At 32.4% G+C, this 26,976-nt stretch overlaps 2 protein-coding genes across 3 annotated transcripts in view; one reads left to right on the top strand and one right to left on the bottom strand.

Annotated features, from left to right (window-relative positions):
* LOC143057020 (elongator complex protein 5-like) overlaps positions 1 to 12,210 on the bottom strand; it is a 32,789-nt gene extending 20,579 nt beyond the window's left edge. The window contains exon 1 of one of the 2 annotated variants that reach the window (XM_076230249.1): positions 12,068 to 12,210. In XM_076230249.1, the coding sequence (XP_076086364.1) occupies positions 12,068 to 12,122 (55 nt within the window). In that variant the 5' untranslated portion in view covers positions 12,123 to 12,210. Of the gene's footprint in view, positions 1 to 5,293; positions 5,322 to 12,067 lie in introns of those variants that run through there. The other variant, XM_076230250.1, reaches the window with a different exon arrangement.
* A 126-nt stretch (positions 12,211 to 12,336) lies between these two features.
* On the top strand, positions 12,337 to 23,566 carry LOC143057019 (uncharacterized). Its single transcript, XM_076230248.1, has 5 exons — positions 12,337 to 12,492; positions 16,360 to 16,540; positions 17,213 to 17,432; positions 17,728 to 18,289; positions 18,996 to 23,566. The coding sequence occupies exons 1-5, from the start codon at positions 12,366 to 12,368 to the stop codon at positions 19,577 to 19,579; spliced, it is 1,674 nt and encodes a 557-aa protein (XP_076086363.1). The 5' UTR covers positions 12,337 to 12,365; the 3' UTR covers positions 19,580 to 23,566.
* The last annotated feature ends 3,410 nt before the right edge of the window (positions 23,567 to 26,976 follow it).

The following is a 26,976-nucleotide window of genomic DNA, read 5'->3' as shown; positions in this document are numbered from 1 at the left end:
TTGTTGGGTCTAGCGGGACCTGCCAGAATCCTGATGTTAAATCGAGAGATGAAAATAGTTCTGGTTTTGAATCTGCCAAAGTGTCAAATATATCTGTCATAGTTGGAATCACTGCTGACATGGGTTCTGTTATACGGTTTAATGCCCTATAATCTACACATACGCGTATACTTCCATTTCTTTTCTTAACAAGTACCACTGGACTATGCCATGGTGATGTAGATTCCTCAATAATATTATATCTTTCCATTTCATCAAGTTGTTTATCTAGTTCTTTGCGCATTTCTGGAGATTGTCTATACGGAGCAGCACTAATTGGTTTTGCATCACCAGTATAAATGGTGTGATGATGCAAGTTAGTATGTCCCAGTTCACTTAAGTCCTTTGCAAATATGTCCCTATTTTGAATTAGAAAGCTTTGAATTTGTTGTTTTTGTTCAGGTGTAAGTTCCAAATTATTCAAATTAAATCCTATTTCTGAAAATTCACTACAAAGTTGATTACTAGTTGTTTTGCTAAAAGAGTTTATATGAGCTGATGATCCTTCTGTGAACTTTGTAACATATTTAGACTGTATAGTTTCAGCTTTCGCAATTTTTGTCCTTCTTGGAATGTAAACTGTTGAATTTGTAGGATTCATAAGTCTGTATGAAGCTATGCCTCTTAACACTGTAGAAATGGTCTTTCCTCCTGCTACCTGATGTTCAATAGATAAGTTTCCTTTAGGTTCTAAAATTACAGTTGTTCCATGTTTGAATTTTCCAATATGTACTGGAATTATGATTTCAGATTGTGGTTGTATTTTGACTAAATCCACTGTGGTTGCCATGGCAATCTGAACATTGTCATCTTTGAATGTTGGAACAGTAATTGTAGAAACTATGTTCTCCTTTCCCGTAAGTGTAGCACTATCTTTTTCTGGTACAGTAGGCACAGATATTGTCATTTTTCCAAAATCCAAATTAACCTTATGGGTTACCAAGAAGTCCAATCCAAGAAGTATTTTTGAATGAAGCGTTTCGAAAATGTGAAAGTTCTGTAAAATTTTGTGTTCTCCGAATCTTATTTCCAAATTAGCTTTTCCTAGCACTGGGTGTACTTCTCCGCATACTCCAACTCCACTAAAAATTGATGATCTCTGTATGTCAGCTTGTGGTTTTAGTTGTCTTAAAAGATGTTGACTTATACAACTTATAGTGGCTCCACTGTCAATTAAGCACTTTTGATTTGAATTTTCAATGTTCAGGTACAAAAAGTTTCTTTCTAAAGATGATTTAAATTCTATATCTGCTTCTCTTGCTGTAACAGTTGAAAGACTTGCACATTTTGATCTTTTGCAGCACCATATATTCTTAATTCTTTTCTTTCCCATGACTTCTACTAAAAGAATTTTGGCTATATTAGATAAAATATATTTACAGAATAAAAAGGCAATATGCTATATAAAATGTGTGTAAAACTACAAAATGTCTTAAATTTATTAGCAGTCTCAATAATTTATATATATTCACAACTTTTCTTTGAAGAAACTTTTTGCTTTAATAACTAGCAATTTTATTTCGAGAATTATTATGAATATTATTATTTCAAAAGCTACTTATCTTTAGTCTCTGTAGTAGTACTATTTTGTTCACACACTGCAGTTGTCTTTCTTTACAATTAGTTTGCCAACTTTGGTACAGCAACTTTTAAAGTTGAAAACTGAAACTAAACAAGATTATAATTAGACTTCTGTAAATGGTAGACTATGAAGAAAAGTTCATTTGAATACTACCAATTGCTTATTACAGATTTAAAACTAATTTTATTTCTAATCTATTTAGATTCAATCTTGCACAATATTTGCTGAAACTGGAAAATTAAAATTTAACTGTAAAGATAGAATAATAAATAATATTTCAATAAGTTACTTAGCTTCGATAGTAGATCCTCACTTTCTGTTGTTCCTTCAGTCAATTTAAGTTACGAAATTCCTTCCCAAATTTTGTAAGTAGATACTTTTGAAGTAATTTTGAAAGCTGTTGCTAATAATAATGCCATGCCAAAGCTAATTGGATCGAAATGATGCCAACGGGCCCGCCACCAAATCTGTCACCAAGAGCCAATGCACGTCGAGTTTAAGGGGGACTATCGAACATGCACAGCCCAAGGGACAGTGGGTCAGTCTTTCACAAGACTTAAGCAATGGCAGGCAAAACTATAAAGCAAGCAGCAAGTTGTAACAAATTTATATAGTAACAGGTCCAAATAATAATAATGATGCCAAAACAATTTACAAATAAATAAAGTCCAAATGTTCCAAATAATAAAGTCACTAATTTCACTAATTCACAGTTAAAGTTAAGTCCAAAATGTTCGTAATATTCCAAATTGATGTTGTCTGGCTTGAATAGTTACTGTTGTGTTGAGCTGTCTTTTGAGTTAGCATTTTTCCTGAGTAGCTGAGCCTGGTTGGCTTTGGAAGCACTCCTATCTGGATAACACCGACGAGACTACACTGACGAATAACTGTTCGACTCCGATATTTAAGGCGAAAGCTGAAAACTACTCATAAAATGACAGACATTGATAATTTTGATAATTTTGATAATTTGAGTATTAATTATATTGTTTACAATGTTCAAAGGTGAAATGTGAATAATGTCAATTAGAGAGATACAAGTTAATTACATTTATAATCCTAATTAAAACATAATATTGCTCAGATTAATGACAATTGACAAGATACCAAAGTGTTGCTCAGAGCAATTATTTACAAGCGACATGTTTAACAAAATTTACCTGATTAATTGAATTCAAATTTATGATAAAATATTTCATAATTTCATATTTTCTAAAATAATATATTTTCTATTTTCTCAATAAAATTCACTTTAAAAACTTTTACATAAAAGAACACCTATAACAAATACTATAAGTAACAATAACTAAACTATTGTAACGAAGAAATAAACCATAAACATGATAAAGTGCAACGCCGAATCAACCCTGTTATATGCTATTTGCCTGCCATTACTGGTCATTACTGGAAATCACAAAGGTTACTTGGGTACCCATAAAATTTTAATGTCACAGTAAAATATAACTGAACATGCTAAAGCCACAATGAAAAAGTGATTGTTGTATGATGTCAATAGTTTAAGTGGGGCAGATTTTCGGGTCAAGCGATACAGATTTCAAAAATTATAGCGATAAGGTGTACAGTTGGGAATTATTGTTACCCGTACCATTGTTAACTCGTACCAACGTCAACTCGTACCACTAAAAAAAACTTGTACCAATGCAAACTCATACCACTACTAACTCGTACCAACTTATTTCAATGCATTTAAATGGTGTTTAATGATGAATATATACTTTAATTTCACTAAATACCTCTAAGTGTGAAAAATGTATATAGTTTGAAAGTGCAATGACCAATTTGTAGCTAATGTTCCTTGGATAGACAATACCGTGGCAGATTTGCTTTGTTGTCTCCCTTGAATAGACTCTTTTTTAAACTTTTACTGATAACTATTGGATTTGATTTTTAATCATTCCAAATCAGTAACATTGAATAGATTTGGGTACTTTTCTATTGTTTCTCAAAGGTATATATTTGAAAGAATCTATTTATTATATACGGTAGTATAATTAGCACAATTTAACAGATATGACAATGCTAAAAATTAAAATATGAAAAAAGTCATATTCAATTAATGACACCTAAAATCATCCTCAGCTTAAAGTGGGGTTTGAGTTGCATAGTCTTTCGTTTTCTATCATGTGGTTGTGTCTTGTGTGCTATTATTTGTCTGTTTGTCTTTTTATTTATTAGCCATGGCGTTGTCAGTTTATTTCTTTTTATGAGTTTGACTGTCCTTCCGGTATCTTTTTTTAATGATGGTTCTAATGGTATTGTGAATAGCGAGTAGACGTCTTGGTAGCGTTGGCAGCATAATATTGTCAGTTTATTTCTATTTATGAGTTTGACTGTCCATCTGTATTCTGCATGGCCAGTAGGCTTAATGGTAGTGTTGGCATAATAACAAAGGATATATTTCATTTTGATGCTTTATTTACCATAATTTCATAACATCATAACATTCATTTAGAATGAAAGTTTAGAAAATTGAGTAAAAAAGGTCCCATTGCAATTTTATTGAGTTTTAACGAAGAAGTCAACGGAGTTTGTCTGGTTATGTCACCTTGATTTTCAAACTTATTTCAAAGCAGGAAATCATATATCTGAACTGAAACTTAAAACATTTCTAATTGTAAAAATTTGTATACTGTAAAACGCAGGGTTGGGAGTTTAAATGGCTCAATATCTTTAATTGTTTTTACATAGGCGGTAATGGTAACGTTTTTTCCTGTAGCTCAGTCCATATCGTAAACTTGGATATGTATGATACCTCGTTTCGAAGCTGTGACATTTTCACATTTGTGGTTAAATTTTCGGGGTACGAAGTGAGATTACTTTTTCCGTAAATTAGCAAACCCCGAACATCCTTTTGTGATGCGGCTCCTTGTGGTAAAATATCCCCTTTTTAACACAATAAGTTCTTTGAAAATTTAATACTTTGAACACATTCAATAGCTCCATAGTTTTTACACATTTATTCTATGTTCCTCTACTTTCCTAATCACCACAATTAATTAAGTTCAGTCATTTGTTAAAAATAGAAACATGTCCAATATCACTTCACAGAGATTTTTTCTTTACACGTGACTTTTGAGTTCCTCATTTCGAGGCGCATTAGGGATGTTGTCCCATATACACAATATAACAAAAAAGTGATGACCGTTTAATATATGTACCCCATTCATTTTCATTGATAACCAATTGGCCATTACTGATATACAACTTAAGTGTAAAAGTCACGTGATGACCGAGATAGTTGGATATGTCCCACAAGGCGAATATCTGTCCCTGGACTGCTCGGACCTTCTTCCATTGACACCTTTTTAGCTTGCCCTTACTGATCAGTTCATATTTTTGTCTAAGTTTTCATTAAAATCCTGTATAAAATTCAAGTATTTCAACTTTATCTTTGATATTAAGTTTACAAAAAAAACATATTTTTTAATATATTTTTAATGGTACGAGTTTGCAGTGTTACGTGTTCTGAATGGTACAAGTTTACGTTGGTACGAGTTAAATTTTTTTGGTATGAGTTACTGTGGTACGAGATAACTTGCTTCCATAGTTGGTGGTCATCTAAGTCCTCTGGCAAGGAAAGCGTCCCAGAAAAAAATTAAAATAGCCTTGTCAGACGTCATAATTATTTGGACTAGTGGTCATCTAACTCACATTTTTTTCTCATACTTTCGTTTAAAAACTGGAACAAATTTATTCATCACAACGTCAGTCAACTTGATATTGAGAAGAAGTCCCCAATAACAGTAGAAAATTCAATAAAAAAAAAAATTGGGGAAAATTTCCCGAAATTTTTCATTGTACTAATGAACTCAAAATCGTTCAATTTTTTTATGTCATGTTTTGAAATCCCGGACATGCGCAGAAATGTACGATGAACTTCCTTTTTCCGGTCTCGTTTGTATGAAACTTTGAGTAAAATATATATTTATCAGTCTAGTATAAAATACACCTTATGGCTAATCCCGGCTGACCCGGCTGCTTGAACTTTTGACGCATACAACAATCACTTTTCCATTGTGGCGTCAGATATTTTGTTTTATGACGTCAAAATTTTACGGGAACCTGTGTGATTTTCAGTAATGGCGGACAAATAGCGATAAGGTCTATAGGAAGGAATGTGCAACGTGCAATACCAATTTCATTTTTAATAATTCCTTGATATGAAAAAAAATTACCTGATGATAGTGTTTCTTTGTTTACATTGCATATGACGTCATAATTTAAATAACGTCACAACTAAAATCCCTAACAACAGAACCAAAATCGGAAACGTTTCGGTATTTCCGTTTCTTTTTTTTTAACGAGTTCTGTGCCATAGGGCCAATAAATTGGCCTAAGCAATATCTGAAAAATGCCAGAGGGCCAATATTTTGGCCCCTAATTGGTAAAAATATTTATCATATTTTTGCAACAATTACAGCTTTGTGTCTTTTAAAAATGTTGAAAATAAGTTGTTTGATAACTACGACAGTTAAATTTGAATAATTCAACGGTTTTATTATGTATACTGTAAACAATAGTTTGACGTTGACGTTTATTACGTCACTTTCACAACAACAACAGGTACCCACGCTGGAGCAAACCAAACGTTAGAATACTATAGTCATACATGTATCAAATAGGGTACATGTGTTGATATTAAACTATTTTAACAATTTTGACTTGGAAAGACTATGGAGTAATATGAAAGGTTATGCATGCAGGTCCAACTTTTTTTGTTTTTTTCTTAGATAATAATAAAAGATTTTTTAAATAAAGACATCTGGTCAATCAACAATATGTTAAAAGGAAAGGCGTTGGATTTAACACAAGGAAACTCATTGAAAATATATAAAACAAATCTGTAATTCTTTTAATTTTCATATGCTAGCCGCGCGTGCTATGTTTGATTGTTTATCAATGCCACAATCCGGTAAACTCCGGCAAAACACTCGAAAATTTTATAAGCTTGAATTCATCAACCATTGACTGAAATATTAATTGTCGATAATACGTTATAGATTCGTAATAAATTTTAGCAACGTGCATACATGCATTATTTCCGAATAAACATGTTTGCATACATAAGTTCAATATTTTTTATAACCCTATAGGGCAATAAACTCGTTCCATGCAAAATGCATTTTCAAGACTAAACATACACTGTTGCGATTTATAGAACAAATGGTATTTATTATTTAACAATTGAAATGTTTATTGAGATTTAAAAAAATTTCTGACCGGCATTTACAAGTTCTTCTATTAAGCTTTTCTTTGCATTTGCAAAATTGCCATTTTTCCAAAATAGTATTGTGAGGAAAACTACGGGAATTTGCACGAATATGAACGTCGTCTTAGAATATATGACGTCAACGGGAGCGTTGCGAAATACGGCAAATATGGCGAATATGGCAAATCCTTGGTTCCGCATTTTTCCACCAGAAGAAATCGCTGAAGACCCCGAATTTATTGGTGAAAGTGGTGTAAAGAATATGCCAGACAGAGGAGCTCCTGCAATAACATATTTTATGCTCATGTTTACAGTCAATCTTATGAAGAAGATAGTTCTAGAAACAAACAGGTAAAAAAGCTCGCTATTCTGGCATTTCTGTCCATAAAACTGATACAATATTATTGAAAGAGTATATATCTGTTTTGTCATACTTTCACATGGAGATAATTGAGTTGGTTTATAGCTTTTCTTTTCCTTCAAAATGTATATGTATTAGTATAATTTAACAAACAAATTTTTCGTCTGCATGCGAATGTCCTTTTTTAAAAATCTTATCTAATGATTATTTTTAACCTCCCCCGAACCACCCCCATTTAAAAAAAAAGAAATATAAGCTTGCACAATTTCCCGATGTTTAGAATAACTACAAAAGAAGTGAAAAGTCTAATAGAATTATCAAAGTGAATAGATCTACAACCAAATGCATTATTAAAAATTGTTTCAGTATGATAAGTTGAATTAGTTTCTTTTCTCTTTTGGGTGGGCGTATCATGAAAATAAACTGTATATTGATTGTGTGTTACTACTTTTTCTCGTTTTGCGAACGCAATTTAGGATCGTAGATGTGGAATTCTTATTTTGCCGCCGAAAATAATGTACTACTATAAAGACCTACAAACATTTGAATTTAATTTTTTTTTTTTTGAATTAACGAAAATCATTTACTTCAATGCAAACACGTATTCATGTTTCATTTCATTAATTAAATAAGTGAGAAACCCCTTTTTTTTTTTAAAACATGAAATATGTAATATTTATAGGTTTATAAATACCCACGGTACGCGCCCCAAGTAGAACGAAAACACCCAAAAAGAATCTTCATAGATCCTCAAAAATATTGACGTAAATATTGCTTATTTCATAAACATAAAATTAACGGGCCGCACCGGACCGGAATATTAACAGACATTTAAAAATATGATGCAGCTAGAGAAAATAATAAAATTTGATTGATTTCTTATTCTATATTGACGTATTTACAGCTCGATAAATACAGTGCGGTATTTATACAAAACGAAAATTCAAATAATAAGCATGTGTATAGTAAATTTTGATTTCCGTTTTTAATAAATTTACAGTTAAACTATTTTACATCCTTTAGCGTATATATTTTCTAATGTGATGACATTTCTATTTCAGATATGCCCGATCATTTATCAAAACCAACATGCAAAGGATCAACAGATGTAGACATTCACGTGTTCACCAATGGATTAAGACTGGACCGCTCACAATTAATGAGTTCAAAGGGTTTCTTGCCGCTATTTACAATATGGGACTGAATAAGAGACCGACACTACAGTGCTCCTGGAAGAAAGGGAAACAAGAATACAAGTGGTTTAGAAAGATGTTTCCAAGAAATAGGTTTCAATTAATTCTAAAATTTTTACATGTTGTTGATAATCGTAAAGTTTCAGGCAGAAATGATCCAACATATGACCCATCGGCCAAGTTTAAGCCGATTCTTGATTCATTGAACATGCGATCCAAATATCTGTATACACCTGAAAGAAACCTATCGATTGATGAGTCTTTGGTTGGGACACGTGCGCGCTCTGTAATGACACAATATATACCATCAAAAAGTCACAAATTTGGCATTAAACTTTGGATGCTGGTAGAATCTATATCCGGTTATCTCGTACATAGCACAGTTTACAGAGGTCGTCGTTTCGATCCTGTGCCTGATGGGGAACTCCAAAGTAGCATGGTAGTGAAAAGTCTTCTGAACGTTAGTTGTTTATTTGATAAAGGATACCACGTGTTTTGTGATAGTTTCTTTTCTAGTCTATCACTAGCATCAGAACTGCTTTTAAATAGGACATTTATGACTGGAACTTTAAGAAGTAACCGACCAATGCCACAAAGAATAAAAAACCCAGAATTACGTCCGGATGAATATGTATTTATGAGAAGACAAGAAACATTAGTATGTGCATACAGACAAAACAAACGGAAACCAGTTCGCCTAGTGTCTACATTTTGCAAAGCACGAGTTTCACCTCGTGGCAAACCAACCGCCATAGAAAGTTACAGCAAAAATATGGGAGGAGTCGATCGAAATGACATGTTCACAGCATTCTACAACGATGAAAGGAAAACCGTCAAAATGTGGAAAAAAATTATGTTTAATCTTTTTCAAAGATTCATGATAAATGCGTACATTCTTTATAAAAAAAACTCAAACAACCCTCGCCCACTTTCACGCCTCCAGTTCATTCACGAGGTAGTTGAAAGTTTGTCAATGGAACACATGAGAGATAGATTTCCGGGTCAGTTAGAAAATCGAAAGAAAGAACTTCGAAGATTAGCCAACGGCAAAGTGAAAGATTGTGTTGTATGTTCATATCGAAGTAACGGAAGAAGGAAGCGATCGAGATTACAATGTGGTAGATGTCTCCGCGGTGTGCATAGTTTGTGTTTCAACCGACATTTAGTTCTGTGCGACGAACAGTAACATTTTGACATTTACAAATAATAAAGATTGCCATATGTTATAAATTTTAATTATTTTTTTAGAATAAGGATTTGTAAAATAAACAAGTATTATTAGTTGTCAAGAGACTGACAAAAAAGAAAAAAAGGCAGTTAACTTAAATAACACGTTGTCCAAAAGAAAGATCTTCCGTGGATGGGGAACTCTGGGTTTTCTAAAAAAAAAAATCTAAAAAACTGACCCGCCAACGTCACAAAATAGTTCAGGGAACGTTTTTTTTTGCAATTTTACGGTGAATTCATAACATTATGTTAATATCGATACATCTTTGACCCCCTCCCCCCAAGCTATAGTGAACCAGATTACCAGCTGTTGCAAGATGTTATTATATATAACACATATGAAAATGCAGGACACAATTAAGAAAAAGTACAAAACAAGCAATTAAAATTAAATTAGACAAGATAATAGTTCATAATTATCCAATGCTAGTAGAATTTTGCATTTCTTCGAATTGCAACTTTATTCTTTATACATTACTATGTGTATATCTTTTTCTTTTCTTGTATACAAGGATTTGTATAGAATTATTATTAGCAATGCAATCATGCAATCATGCGAACATTACGGGGAAAAAACAGCCTTAGCATTAACACATAAACACATAAATCAAAATAAAAGGAGATGTGGCAAATACGTCACGGATGAATAAAAGGAGATGTGGTACATATAATACGTCTATGATAAATGAAAGGAGATGTGGTTCATACGTCTAGGATAAATAAAAGGAGATGTGGTACATACGTCTATGATAAATAAAAGGATATGTGATACATACATCTATGATAAATATAAGGAGATGTGATACATACATCTATGATAAATAAAAGGAGATGTGGTACATACGTCTATGATAAATATAAGGAGATGTGATACATACATCTATGATAAATAAAAGGATATGTGATACATACATCTATGATAAATAAAAGGAGATGTGATACATACATCTATGATAAATATAAGGAGATGTGATACATACATCTATGATAAATATAAGGAGATGTGATACATACATCTATGATAAATATAAGGAGATGTGATACATACATCTATGATAAATATAAGGAGATGTGGTACATACATCTATGATAAATAAAAGGAGATGTGGTACATACATCTATGATAAATATAAGGAGATGTGATACATACATCTATGATAAATAAAAGGAGATGTGGTACATACATCTATGATAAATATAAGGAGATGTGGTACATACGTCTATGATAAATAAAAGGAGATGTGATACATACATCTATGATAAATATAAGGAGATGTGATACATACATCTATGATAAATATAAGGAGATGTGGTACATACATCTATGATAAATATAAGGAGATGTGGTACATACGTCTATGATAAATATAAGGAGATGTGATACATACATCTATGATAAATATAAGGAGATGTGATACATACATCTATGATAAATATAAGGAGATGTGGTACATACATCTATGATAAATATAAGGAGATGTGGTACATACATCTATGATAAATATAAGGAGATGTGATACATACATCTATGATAAATATAAGGAGATGTGGTACATACATCTATGATAAATATAAGGAGATGTGGTACATACATCTATGATAAATATAAGGAGATGTGGTACATACGTCTATGATAAATAAAAGGAGATGTGGTACATACGTCTATGATAAATAAAAGGAGATGTGGTACATACGTCTATGATAAATAAACGGAGATGTGGTACATACGTCTATGATAAATAAAAGGAGATGTGGTACATGCGTCAAGGATAGATAAAAGGAGATGTGGTACATACGTCTATGATAAATAAAAAGAATGTGGTAAGTCAATATGAAGGACAATCAAAGGGTTAGAATCCATCCCCAATATTCATTTATGGAAACTTGGAACTCTCGATTTTTCTAACTTGTGTTGTTTTGAGGGCTGTTTTATTAATTTACTGCTGTTTTTTGCGATAGTTTCCTTTTTCTTTTTCTTTTTTAGGGGTTGGCGAAAATCAACTTATTGCTTTATTCGTAATGTTTAATGTTTATTGCTCCTCCTCCTAAATTTATATCCAACCATCCTCAACCGCCGCAGCATGCAAGGAACAAATAGTAGGCGTCTATGTATAGAGAAAAGCGATAGGAACGTCAACGTTGAAAATCTGATATTATCGGTGACGTCGTAATATTATTACGTTTCTAACGTCTTGGCAAATTTGAAATTTGGTCTTGGCATTGAAAGGGTTAACAAATATTTCAGTTACAAAAAAATTATTCATACAGACTTCGTCCCCATTTACAGGTAATGCCTGCCTCATATTAAATGCAAAAGAACAGGACCCAAAGAACAATATGAAGAAAATGTATGGACGAATCGGCTGTGGCCGAAAGTTGAAACGACCAGTGCAAGTGGACGAAACATCGTGAGATCGTATCTTTCTAAAACTTGCCTTCAATCAGAACAATGTTAGACTTGTCTTGCCCCTTGGCCAAATCCCCAATCATATCGATAAGAACAATCTTTTTCGTTACTAAAAAGTTGCAATATTGTCTTCTATGGGCGCAGACATCTTTCAGAATCGCAGAAAATACAAATGACTTTTGATGTCCTTTTAAAAAAATGAATTATACGGTAAATTTTAAACGAATTTAATTATAGTTATAGTGATATAGTTTTTTGATAATTCTGTATTTTTTAATTTTGACCAATGAGGTCGAAAATATTTGTTAACGAATGATGTAAACAACATGGCGGATTCTTGTCGTCCTGCTAGTCGTCATGGAGGGAGGTACAGCGCAAATCATGACCATGCAGACGTCCAGTACTCTGACAATCTTCCATCTTACTCTACAGTGGAATACAGAAATGTTGACGGTGCTTAAACCCTAATCACACCCTTTTACATTGCATTTTTCATAAACTGACCTTGTTATTGCGTCAAGTTCAAGGCAATCTGCTCCAGAGGAAACATATGGACTGACCATGTTTAAAGATGATATGTTCAAAATATTAACATAACCCCTTTTAACTTCTATGTGTGTATTGACATGTGTTATTAGTGCTAAATGAGACATTGAGACAACTCTCCATCCAACTGGAAGACCGTATTGTATACGCAGATACAGTTGAGAGCTTCAAGGCTGCTCTCCAACACCGCCAATAGGTGTCTCTCTCTCCTTTTGAGTAAAAGCCAAAATTGGTGTCTTCAACATACACATAGAGATACAGATACAGAACATGTCCAAGATACAATTTGCAATTTAAGTAAACAATTATAGGGCAAAGTACATGTATGGCCGTGGCTCAAACAGAACAGCAAGCTATAATAAAGGGCCCACAAGAATGACTAGTGTAAAACCGATTCAAACAGTAAAACCAACTATCTTATTTATAAAGGGGTCTAAGCGGGAGGCAGGATTGGTAATTTTTTTATAAGAGTGACACATGAAAGTCGAATAATGAAGCGTGAAAACTGAAAACGTAGTCTGGCAGGACACAGGAAATTACATGCACTAGTATGGCAACAAAAAGTGTGCCAACCTTCACCCTATCCTAAATTAGGCCTAAAAAAAATAATGTTGTGTTTCCGATCACCCCCTTGAAATTTTGATGGGACGGTAGGTAGGGATTTTTTAAAAAAAAATTTAATTTTTATAATATTATGAAATAAGCTTAAGTTATATAAAACTCAATTTCCAGTTACCAGACAAAAGTTTGGGATTTAATAGAAAGAGATTGATTACCCACTTTAAAAATCTCCCTGAGATAACTTTTAGTTTACCCCTTTTAAAATCCCCCTGAAATATCTTTTAGTTTACCCCCTTTTAAATACCCCTGAAAAAAAACTAAGTCCAAACCTAAAAAAAAATTGGACAGCACTTCCCCTAGGAAATTAGCTTTTTAAACCCAATTCCCCTATTTCAGGACCAAAAGTTTGGGATTGTCAGAGAAAGAAATTGAGAAGATGTGGGGCAGATTCATTTATAGGAACATGAACCAAACATCATCCCAAACCTACAGATAGACAAATATATTATATACACTGTTCCCTGGCAGGACACTTTCTTTTGGCAATTAACGCATCTGTGGCTTTTCATCAGAATGTCTAAAGTGTTGATTGGCTGACCAGTTTCAGATGGATTAATATCAGGTTCATTTTGAAGAAGGGTCTGGCATGAACATTTGATAAATTTAATTCCAAAAGATTGCATTGATCCAACAGTTGTGTTATTGTCATCAATCTCGGTCCAGTCATTTTTGCCGGTGGCCGAGCACAAAATTTGTGTTGTGTATTTTTTTTCATTGATGTTAGACATTGGATGAATTGCATTGCTAATGTCAAAAAAGGTGTTACTTTCTGTAAAATTTAGAAATATTTTTTTCTCCGCGAAATGGTCACACTTTCCGCGTTGAACATTGAATAGGACACGTGTTGCCATGTTCAAACACTGATGAACGAAAATAACTACTGCGCATGCTCCCGCATATATAATTAGCCAAGAAGATTCCACTTTCCAGTACATTCTAAAAATAAGCCTCGAGTTTAAAATTAGCGTTGTTTTCTTTTTAATTTTCTTTCAGAAAAAACAGTCGGTAGGTATACAAATTATTTTTTTTCCCACATCAGCTTTAAAAACTTTTGAATCGGGGGTCTGAAGGACGGTCGGTCGGGTGACCGGAAACACAACATTTTTTTTTTTAGGCCTTAATAGTGATGTTAATAGTGAAACATCACAACATAGAAAGACACTCTATAAAATATCAGTTGAAATGGCTAACTTTATTAAAAGATACACTGAACAAATAAACTTGTAGATTTTACAATGTACAGTGTTCCAGCTAGGCCGTTTTCAGAGGGCGCGGCGCCCGCCCTTTTCCGAGTGGCGCCCTGTGCCCTTTTTACAGTTTCCAGGGCGCCCTGCCTTTTTTGAAGATCGATTGCATATTAATTTGCGTATTGATATGATACGCTAATTACTAAATTTTACCTGGGGAAAAGATTATGACTTTGTTTACCACCCCAAGCTAATCAATGGTTACAACTGGTGTCATAATCTGTTGTTATAGGTAATCCGTTTATCGGATGGGTCATTAATGATCATCAACATTAATTCGTTCAAATAGAATCGGTCAGTCGGCAATTATCTTTGAAGAAATGTGCATACAACAACTTGGGCACAATTTGCGATGTTTACCGTAGTTTCATGGAAGAAACGTAATGACAGAAAGTTGGAAAACCATTATAAACTCGTTGAAGACATTGTTTTACTTGTTTTCTGTAAAATAAACAGAAAATTCAGACGTATTTGTCATTGACTGCCTTCATTTTTGATACGAAAATAACAAAATCGGCTGCCATATTGTGATCATATTTACATCATATTTACGTACTGTTTATAATCCTCCAAAGAAGGAGCACACCCGAATAAAGAAAGATAGCTCAATCTGATTTTTTTCCTAGCATTGAGTAACCCATTTACATATTCTAAAATGTGTCTCCATACTTCTCGCTTAAGAATATATATGTTTAGGTATTTATTTTGAGTTATGGGAAAAGTTAAAGAGGGTCTTAGTAGCAGTGTTGGTAGGGTGCCTTGGTCATCTTTTTCTGTATTCTTTATTTTTGATACTATTTTTCACTGTTCCTTATATCCTAAAATTGTGAATTTACTGAGCACAGCTGTTTTGTGCTGTATTGCCATCAAGCACAGCAGGGGTAGAAAGGTGAAACTGGTAAAATGTGGTAGACCATAGAAACAGTATGAAACAGATCTCCTTTCAAAACATACTGCATATAAAGTTCAACTGTGCCAAGCAATGATAAAAAAAACTTGTGTGACAAGCTGCTTGACAAGTTTTTCAGCCTTAAAAGTAGAAAGATGTTGTTCTTGTATAACCTGTGATTCAACGAATAAACACAAATGTATGATTAACATCTTTTATTAAAATATGCCCTTTTCATATTATCATATCGCGCGTTAAATGCCCTTTTTCAGGATTGGCACCCTGCCCTTTTGAAAACCTAGCTGGAACACTGATGTAATTACAAAATTTAAAAAAAAGGGGGGGACTAGTGAGATGTAAAATAATATCAGAAAGACAACTTTAAAATTCCACTTTGTTCTTCAGGTCAGCACTTGGTTTTCAGGATAAGGCCATAAAAAGAATGTTTGTTTGCCCTAACCTTACCTACCCAGAAAATAGCTGCCTACTCTAAATCTTTTATTGCCTTGATTAGAAAAGTCTTTTTTTTTAATCGAATCTGCATGACAAAAAATAACATCCAACTTTCTCAAAATAAAAAAAAAAATTGCCTACCTACCTACCCACTGTCTCTACTTTTTAGGTAGGGTTTGGGCATACTGAAATATTTAGTGTGGCCTAATTATTTATTATTTTTTACAACATGAGGAGTTATATTGAAAGTTGTAAAACAACAGACACAGAAGCAGTCAAATCTAGTGTGGTCAAAGGAAAAAGATAATTAAACGTGAAAAATTACACTTTTATCAGTATATATCTAGGTATGGGGACATGATTGATTCCCCAATTATTTGGGACCTTTAAAATGTGGTTAAATGTTTTTCAATATATATCAGATTTCTAACTAACACAGATTCTAAAAACAGGACTTGCATCATTTTGAAAATTTAAAGTCAGATTACATTGCATGTAAAGATTCACACAGCAATAAGCCATAAAAGATTTGCTTTCTTTTTTATATAGATTTTCAAATTTCAGAAATGTATAGACAAAACCACAGTCCTGTTCTAATGGAAAGAACAATGGAACGTCCGAGAACTGGACGAGGATATAGACAAATTCGACCACAATCTCGTGGAGGCAGAGAAGAAATTTTTGATGAAACAAAAACTGGAAGACCTACTTCAAGAGTGGGATTTAGACCTGATACATATGATAGGTATAAAAAGCATGTGGTATTAGAAAATTTATTCATGTAAATAAGGTATTTTTTTGAGAAATTGTATCATGTACAGGAATAAAACCACTAATTCATAGCCCCATTGCAAGTATTTACAGCTGTTTTGTTGAAAGTTCAAATAAAGTGGCCATCATTTCTTTCAAAATTATATACATTTTGATGCCTTATCCTAACTTGTCAATGTGCTGAAAAATTCAACAACTTTTAGTGCAAGTTAGACCACACTATATGTTCCCAGATGTCATGTACAGTGGACTGTATCTCTCACCATGGCTTATGCTTAATGTTTGCGAGGCAACAGGCAAATCCCAAATAAAAGATTGGTACTCCCTCATATGTCAAAATTTTATTGAGTTTAAATAATACATGTATGCTGTTTCACAGACACAGGCTTTTAAAAAATCATGCCACAGACACAGATGTTCACATTTTAACATATACTTTGCAGAAATAAAATATGCAGCTTCATGATAGTTATACAGATAAAGATAAGTTACATGAAATCAAATATCTTACAAGATATTTTTTTCCCTCAATTCATGAAAGTTAGCTAAAATGACATCTGTATAAAGATTGTTTATAAAAAAAATTGTGAATTTGAATAGAAAAATCTTAAATCTCAATGATATTTTTATTTCTTTTTATTTATAGACATGACTATGATGAATTTTCAAGACAAGAACCAAGAGTGGTTTCTGACAGTAGTGATTCAGAGAATTCTTCACCAGGGGGAGGTAATAACTCTCCAATTGGAAACAGTCCCTCGCAAAAGATGTCACCATCACAAATGTCTGTATCACCAGCTGAGGGATATTTGTCTGCTCAGTCTCCCTCTGCATTTAGATTGTTATCTAGAGAAACTGTTTCCCAGGTATTAAAATAGAAATACAGTAAAACCTACTTATAATATGGAATCTGTGTCACATGGAATCTGTGTCCCATTGACGCATTCTCTACTTTTTAACATCATAATTTATAAGAAAGCCAGATTTTCAAGAACTAAATTGTCTTCTTTATAAATCTATTTGATAAAATCTGCAACTACATAAAAATATTTATTATAAGTCTTAGAATCTGAAATTTTGGTTTAATATTTAAATCATTGTTCAATTAAAAAAATTAAAAAATGACTTAATTTAACATAAGATACAAAACTTATATTACAGAGAAGTCCTCTTGGAAGTCCATACCAAACACAAACAAATCAAAGGAGTCCATTAAGTAGTCCCCCTTATCATGGAGAAACTGGACTTCAGAAAAGTCCCCTGGGAAGTCCTTATCACAGTCATCGATCACCTAGAAGACAACAGCAGCCTGATTATGCAAATGAAGAACAAGTTTTTGACTTTGACGGCAATTCATATGACAAAAGATATGAGAATCCCCTCTCTTATACAGGAAATGAACAATATCAGTACACTGATACTCATCCTCAGGACAACCAATCATATGGTGATTATGGGGTTTCCTCAGAAAATCCACCGGATGGTTATGCCCCAATTTTAAGCGGTAAAAATAGATATAAATATGGACATTATCAGAATGTGGATAATTCGGATACATATCAGTCCGATGTTATGCCTGTTCATGAAGAGCCTCAAACTCCTAGACCCCCATCTTCTAGACCACGGTCATCACGACCAAAGTCGGCAAGAAAAAGACCACAAAGTGGTAGAAAACGGCAGGAAGAGCAATATGTAAATGACGATGCTTACAGCCAGGCAGCTGGTAAGATAAATACATGAAAAAAGAACATAGATTTGAAATCTCTGGAATAATAATCATTGAATTGCGCTGGTTATCTGTTAACAATATTACACTTATACTGTTTGACATCAAGATGGATGTTTCATAAGATTCCTTTTAGTTTTTATTTGTAGACAACAATTGTTCTATTATATTAAACTAACTAAGTTAATTTCCAAATAAAAGACATGTATCGATGTTCTCCATAACAATTACAACATACAGAAGACAAACTAAAATCTTTATTCATGTTTTTATTTCATTGTTGATATGGTCTACACATAATTGTTTTTTTAGATACGAAGCATTTCCATAACTTTATACAAAATATACTTGATTTAGCTCTTTTACAACCAAATTACATTAAAAAAAAAGAAGCATTCAGATCTGAAATTGAATATGAAGTGTAAATTAAAAAACAAAACATTTTCAGACTGCTTAGAATTTACAGAATTTGAACAGTGTTCCAGTTTGTTTTAAATATCTGTCAAATTTCACGAAATCTTACTCACACTCACATGATTTTCATTTGCACCTCCTATTTCATTTCCACATCTGAATAATTTTGTGGTTTCTTTTATCAAAAAAGGGACTTTGCAAGGGAAAGCTTTGGTTGCAATGCCTCTAGTTTTCTTTGGCCTTAGTTGTAAAAGTGAAGTTTTGTAATTTTAATGCTTTTCTCTTTTAGACTCAACAATGGTACGACCTCATTCTTCCTTCTTACGCTACAAACCACTTCCTGCAATAGGGGCTAATGAAACAATGTCCAATCAGGAAAGAGCTGACGAACTTGCCGAACAAACAAAACAATTGCATTTACATGAGCAGCAGAGATCAGGATCTGCTGCTAGTAAAGGCTCTGGATCATTTACTCAACAGCCATTTTCATCAGCAAAAGACATATTAAACAGTGGGCCGAATAATCTGCAGAATACGTCAGATCAGGAGGATTCAGGTGCTAACGAAGACCAAGAACAACAAAGTAGTTTTCAACATTTCAGACCTCATAGATTGTCAGACGAACCAGGAGATAACGAAGAAAGACTGTTATTGGCTGTTAAACTTCCAGATGGTAAACGGGTCCAGCGGCATTTCCGCATCGCTGAAAAGTTAGAATCTGTGAAACAATACGCTGAAAATGTTCTATGTTCAGATTTATCACAGTATACTTTGTCTTGTAATGCACCAAAAGCTGTTTTTACTGACTTGTCACAGCTTATTGGTGAAGTTGGGTTACAAGATAGAACTTTACTTTTATTGATAGAAAGATAAGACTTAAGTTATTTTTAGAACAACATTTATTTGTTTATCAGGATTATGAATCTCATCTCTTTGTTTATTGATTGACAGAATATTTTGATTTTGTAACAGTAAATTTCGTAAAGAGTTAAGTTATTTCATCAAATCTTTCATCTATCCATTAGATTGGCATAGATAATAGTTTTGCCTTAAGAGGTTAAAATAATCATTTATATAATTAATACATGAGGAAATGTAAAAAAAAAAATAACAACTTGTTCCACAAAGACAATGCTGTTGTCTCAAATAAATTCTGCAATTCTTCAATAAGGAAATATAAAATCAATAAATTTTGATACGACGCAGAAACTCGAAATTTACTTTATCCATAAGAGGTTGTCTATCTTTGATAAAGTATATATTATAAATGAAAATAATCTATTATTATGATCAATTTAAAGTTTGAAATATTTTAAGCTGTTTAGTTGCTTTTCAATTGAACCCTTACATGATTTTAAAACTATTTTTGAGTCTTTTTGAAAATAAGTACATCATCTTTTCATGCTGTACTCAAAGAATGCAAGATATTGACATACTTTTCATGATTCATTTGTAAATGTTAAGTTTTAATGATTAGGTCTGTTTCTGATATTCTAAAAGCAATAGGTCAAGAATGTGTTGTATATAGAATGATTGTAAGGTGTTCAGACATTTACCTTATTTTCATGGACAATTGATAATATTAAGTTATTGTGATATCTTTCATAAAAACTTAGATTTTAAAGACTTTTAATATGAAAAATTAATCCTGATCAATAACACAGGCCAAACATTTGAGTTTTTTTCAGTTTTTTAATTTATTTGCATTTGACAATAGTATCTTGCTTTACCAAAGACACAGCATATATAGACATTGGCACTTATCATGCTTATATATATTTTTTTCTTTTTTGGGGGGAAATTTATACACACTGTGACAGTATATATTGTTTTTCATAGTAAAATATCTGGTTAACATATGAACTGCGTTTTTTAGAAATCGACCTATGCAAATGAATATCAATACATCTATTAACCTATGCAAATGAATATCAATACATTTGTTAACCTATGCAAATGAATATCAATACATCTGTTAACCTATTTCTGCCTGAAAAAAATCTATTTGAAAAGTCTGTAACTGTTTGACAATTCAAAACAGTAACCTTACAAAACTTTTTATCTTTTATTTCGTATTTGAATGTTCTAAAATCAATTAAAGTCTTATTTATGAGGGGGGATAGGAGGGGTCCTGATCCCAAAATCCCGGGCTTGAAAAAATGAAATCCCGAAATCCAGGGCTTAAAAACACAAAATCAGTCCCGAAATTTCGGAAAAAAGAATTCCCGGATCCCGCAAGGGTCAACCCCGAAATTCCAAGCTTAAAAACACCCGATCCCGGAGTTCCGATAAAGGTCCTATCCCCCCTCATTTATGTATACAAGCAATTACATAAGGTTGATTTCTATCTGACACAGATCATATGTATAATAAAATATTCTAGCTAATATTTTCTCTGTGAAGTTTGAGGTAAAAATAGTTGTCAGTTTTTATGGACTTCCCCTTATTGAATGTAACTTGAGTCGTTTGTAACTGAGTCGGTTTTTTTGTTTTACTACTTGTAAAATTGGAATTTTGTTAATTTTATTTTGATTTATTTAACACTTTGACAAATACTTTTTGGTACATATTGTATATGAATTGTGTAAAAGATTATAAACATTTAAAAAAATCTCATGTAATACCATAAAAGTCTTTTAACTAAACTCTTGGTGATTCAATGCTTGCCAAATTTATTTTTGTAGACAACTGTCTATTGTTTAAGACTATATCTTGACTATTATATGTCTTTTTGTGTCTTTTTTTTTTGTCATGTGTTGCTGTCTAATTGACCTTTATCCCACATCTTCTTTTGTTTCATACATAAATTTAAACAAATTCTTATTGGTGGAGGAAGCTGGAGTGCTTGAAGAGACCCACAACTTTTGCCTGGTAAACTGTCAATCAAACTCAAATGCACCTGCTTCAAACTCACAACCTCAGAGTTTACAAACTAGTCATACTGTAGTTCAACTACTTAATTAGGCCACAGAGGCCTTCAGAGTTAGCGAAATCTTTTTTTCCTTGGTGGTCCTTAAAGAAAATCTGCTGGTCCTTACTATTAATTCTATTGAAAAATACTAAAATTGTGTCAGTCCTATGCTAAGTTTTGATGGTAAAATATTGAGGACCGCCACTTTTCGTGAACTCTGGGCCTTATAATTTAAAGCAATTGCTTGTAATATATATTGTCTTGATTTAACAAAAACTTCGAAATAAATCTGTCACAGAAGTAAAATTTCTTAAAAATTTATATAAAATAAAACTTTTGGAGACAAAGGATGTATTTTTTTAACAGATAAAGAAAAACAATTTCAAAAAACTTTAACGAACATGATTTTTTTCTTTGTATTTAAGTTAAAGGAGTTGTGATTGATTGATTGCTGGTGTTTCAGATATAAGAAATTGTGGGATAGAGGTCAAAGAAAGAGCAACTGTACAAAACAACAAGATCTGAAAACAACACTTAGTAGTCAATATATTGTAAACTTATTCATGGTCAGCAGTATTTTTTTATACATTTAAGGTGGTACCTAACACTACAGGGAGATAACTCCGTAAAATCAGCTAAACGTTTTAATTATGTTGTGTTGTTTAGGTAATATTAAGCTTCTCGATGATCAAAATAAGTGTTTGTCAAATGCTATATAACCAGTGTAATTTTTCTGATAAAACGGTTGGTTAAAATTTTTTGAAATTTTTATATTTCTGTCAAAGGGTCAAAGTAAATACTTTGTCAAAATGTTATGAAAATTAAACGAGCCAAATTGATTTTAGTTAAGGTGTTGGGTACCACCTTAACTGTCATCCGTCATCATCATATATTTTTATATGATTATGTGATACAATAAAATGTGATATATTTGTTTATCTGTGATATTGTTGTCGATTTACTTTTGTATGATTTATTTTTTAAGGTTCTTTTTGCCATTATTCATTTTTTACTTGTGCATTGTTAAGATATTTTTTCAAGGGAGACTACTGTGTACCAGTGAAACAGATTTTATGAATTTTTGACCAAAAAAAAACAATTTAAGAAATAAATTTGCTGATTTCTGTCATAATTTTATCTGCTGTCATTAAAAAAAAATAATATATATTGTTTCCAGATAAAAGATGTTAAGATTCATTCAAAAAAAAAATTTGAAGCCAGTTATGTCCCTTATTAAACATGTTAAAACTGGTGTACAGTAGCTTCCATTTATAGTATGTAACTGCATATTGATCAAATTATGTGTATAATTACCATTTGTAAATATAGCATTTTATTCATTATACAAAGGTCAAATTGTTTGTATATGTGTACACTCAAAGGTCAAATTATATGTGTGTATAAACAAATTTTTAAAAGTCAAATTGTTTGTATATGTGGTATGTGATACTCTATATAATTAATAGCAATCTAAGTAATAACCATTTGACCTTTTAAGGATGAAAGGAAACATTTCACCATATAAGATTTTCAACCCAACAAAAGGTTAAATGTCCAGTCGCTGAAAATAAATAAAAATAAAAATTTCTTAGACTATGTTTTTTTCTTTCACTGATAAAATTTTGAAATAGTTTCCATATACAATTATAGAAAATCCATTTCTTTTCAAAGGTTAACCTCCTACATTAAAAAGTGGCATTATATTTAAAAGTGTTTTGACTTCTTAGGTGTAGAGAAAATATGTATGATAAGTAACTTAAAGCTATAAATATTCAATTTTATGTGAACATTTTCAATAATGGGCATTAGATTTTAGAAAAATATTAAGTCCTTAAAGTCAAATGGTTGTTTCTTCAATGATTGTTAGTTGTGCCATATTTTTGTTATTGAAGTGATTCACTAGTTAATTTTGATAGATCACAAAGCTTTAAATAAACAGGAAAGATAAATCTGTTCTATTTATAGTTGCCTGCTAACTATTTTGGAGAAAGGGGAAGATACCAAATGGTTATTCAACTCATAAGATGATGACAAATTTACAACTCTATGGCCCCAAAAAAATAACACATCTATACATGTACAAAAAAAATGATAAAAAGATTTTCAACGGTACACAAAACACAATGACATCAAAATTATCAGTGGCAGATCCAGAGGGGGTGTAGAGGGCAAACCCCCCTTTGCTTGGACTTTTTTTTTTGTAAACTGATTAATCAGACAAGACTTCAAGAACTTTGCCATTTCCCGTATATTTATTTTTTATGCGACAATTCTTTATTTATAATAATATGTTTTGCTGTTATATACTGATTATGTCAAACTCATGTGATTCACTATGGTGGAGTTGACCAGTTCGCCGTAAAAACGTCGCTCAGTCATTTTGAAATTCAAATTACAGTAACACATGGATAGACTGAGGATGACAATAATGACATCTTCAAAGCGACACAGGATTGAGCAAGAACATATTGACTTCTATTTCACAAATCCACAAGACAGAAAGATATACTCTATTACACTTTCATGATAAAAAGTTCCTCAGCAATATTGTTTACCTACGAAAACATGTGTAACCCCAAACGCCCCAGCCTATTTTAACTAGAAATAACATAGCTGAATGATGATCCCCAGTCAAAATAAGCTCTAGATAGATTTATATTTATATTCTTTGCCATAATACTCATTACTTACTCCAAGGTTTTTGAACTTTGTGACATTTTTGTACACAAACATCGCAAAACGCACGACAATATCAATGATAAAACACGCTTGGTATTTTTAAATATTCAAAACTTAATGTTCTCGTGCCTTATAGTTTTAAAATAAACAATTTTGAAAATTTTCATAATTTAAAATTAACAAATTTATAAAGATCTTTGGTTTCTGTTGTATCTAGAAACAAAAAAATACAAGTTTAAAAGTGTCTTCATTTTCATGTTGTGTACGCTTCATTGTCATAACACCTTTTTATACTGTACGCTTCGTTGGGACAATATTGCGTTTGTCAATGAATTTTGCATGTCTTAAATTATGCTTTAATATGATTTCAACCGATATACATGTTTTTAAAAAATTAATTTACCACCATAACATGCAGACAGCAACCCATTATATCCATTGTATTGTCGAAACACTCTTGGAGGTATTTTGTACTAAAAAATCCTTATGTATACGAAAGTCTAAATTGGTAGGAAAACACAATTACAATTAAGTGTTTTACATTTGTCATTTCGGTGTGTTTTATAACAGACTATGCGGTATGGGCTTTGCTCATTGTTGAAGACCGTATGTTGACCTATAGTTGTTCATTTTTGTGTCTTTTGGTATCTTGTGAAGAGTTGTATCAAAAACAAATCTTTTTGATATAGACAGCAATCAAAAATAATCAATGTATTATAGGCTTTTGGCCTGAATAGCAGAGGCAAGTCCAAGGGAGTCATGGATTACAATAGAGTTACATTAAGGCTAAAGAGTATGTGTATACAATGAACATGTAATTTGTAGCCACCGTTGATAAGTAATAAAGTTTCTTTAATGTGGAGATATACAGATGAAAAGATAATTCTTAATATCAACTGGTTTGCTTTCTTCCATTATGTTTTTTTTTTAATTTTTAAGGTATAAAGAATATACTTAATTTCCTCGAACATTTCAGTCTTTCTACTGTGGTGCCAAAATCTAACTAATTGGTCAGTTTTGTTATTTTAAGCATCTTAAAGTCTATAATCATCCATATGCATTTCATTGAAATTTTGACTTATTTTCGGAGAAGACCAAACTTTAAGGGACCATATTTATATTCTAATTTTACCCTTGGCATTATCGGTAAATTATGCGGTTGAGCAAAACATCAATCATCAAGACTACCTTACATTTGCTTTGTTGCATCTTGCATGTCTTTATAGTCATCAATAAAAAATGAAACGTTTCAAAGTTGGTACTGAACAATTTCTAGACCCCTTTATTTGTTAATGACACGCGTACGTAATGGCTGATTGTTGGTTGCTTAACGTTCACTTGAAAATATTCCATGCATGTTCAGGATAAGCACAAAGCAGCAACACATACTTCATGTATGTCCAGGAAGGAGGCCCTCTGGAATTACATCAGGGAAGTTTGGACTGCCACTGGATAAAATGAGGTATATTGAATGACACAAATTTTGTCTTGCAACATTGATTGATTGATTTTTGGTTGCTTAACGTCCAGTGGCAAATATTTCATGCATATTCAGGACGAGAACAAGTTCACAATAAATACAATAGGTAGGTTGTTGTAATAGAGGCCATCTAGGATGATGGTCGGGGAAATTTGGACTGCCACTGGAAAATGAGGGTATATGTCTTGCAACAGACCAATTATGGACCCCTCATTAAGTTTTCGCAAGGTTCGTACAGTGTAGTGAGCGCTCTCTCTATACGATACATTGGATCTTGTATTCCCATTCCGACTGGACGTGACTGCGAACTTTTTCATCCCACACATCGAAACAGGTGACCAACTTCGGGCAGGTTTTACTGCCGATCGGAAAAAGACCAACGTGATCATATCTACTAGTAGATCTCTCAGTCACCATTTTCCAAATTCTTACATAGATGAACAAAAATAATTTGGCTACAATGTAGAAAGTTTTGCTGTACCTGTTTAATCAAAACATCACTTAACTTTTTTACAATATATGCACACTTATGAGAACTCATAAGATCGTATATACTCTCGATACTGTTTATTATATTTGGCATTGCACGTAAAGTTAATGCGTGTTATTACGTCTTTACCTGTTTGCGTTGGATATATACTGACTGATACTTTTGTGTCCTTTAGTAACATGATTTAACTCTTAGTTGTAATATGCTTTGAAATAACTTTCAGCTACTACAATAACACTTTTGTCAATATTTTATGTATATGGTTTTTGTGCCTGGACCGACATTTTGAGTTGAGCAAATTGCAATTATACAGTTGTTTTAATCATGTTGTGCAGTTACACCAGTGTCCCAGGTTTAGGAGAGGGTTGGGGGCTCACATGTTTAACCCCGCCGCATTCATTTTTGTGTCTGGTCCAGAGGAACTCGGTTAGCATTTTAAAATTTTGTTACGATTTTTATATTTTTTTTAGTATTTCCTGTCTATTTGTATTACTTTATTTACGTATTTGATGATGCCACCGAGATTTTTGTTTTCTAATATTGATTTTTGTTAGCAATGTGTCCTTTACTATCCATATCCGTATACTGAAAAAACCTTTCTAAAATCCTGGATCCGCCCTCACACCGTTATCCTTTGGAATTATTGGTAGTTGTCTCATAACCATATCAAATCTCCTTATTCTTATATTTCTTTTTAACTAGATAAAGGA

Source organism: Mytilus galloprovincialis, chromosome 13 (genome assembly GCF_965363235.1).
Source record: "Mytilus galloprovincialis chromosome 13, xbMytGall1.hap1.1, whole genome shotgun sequence".
Lineage (NCBI taxonomy): Eukaryota > Metazoa > Mollusca > Bivalvia > Mytilida > Mytilidae > Mytilus > Mytilus galloprovincialis.
Note: the sequence above shows the minus strand (reverse complement) of the source record. Positions and strands in the feature narration are given on the sequence as shown.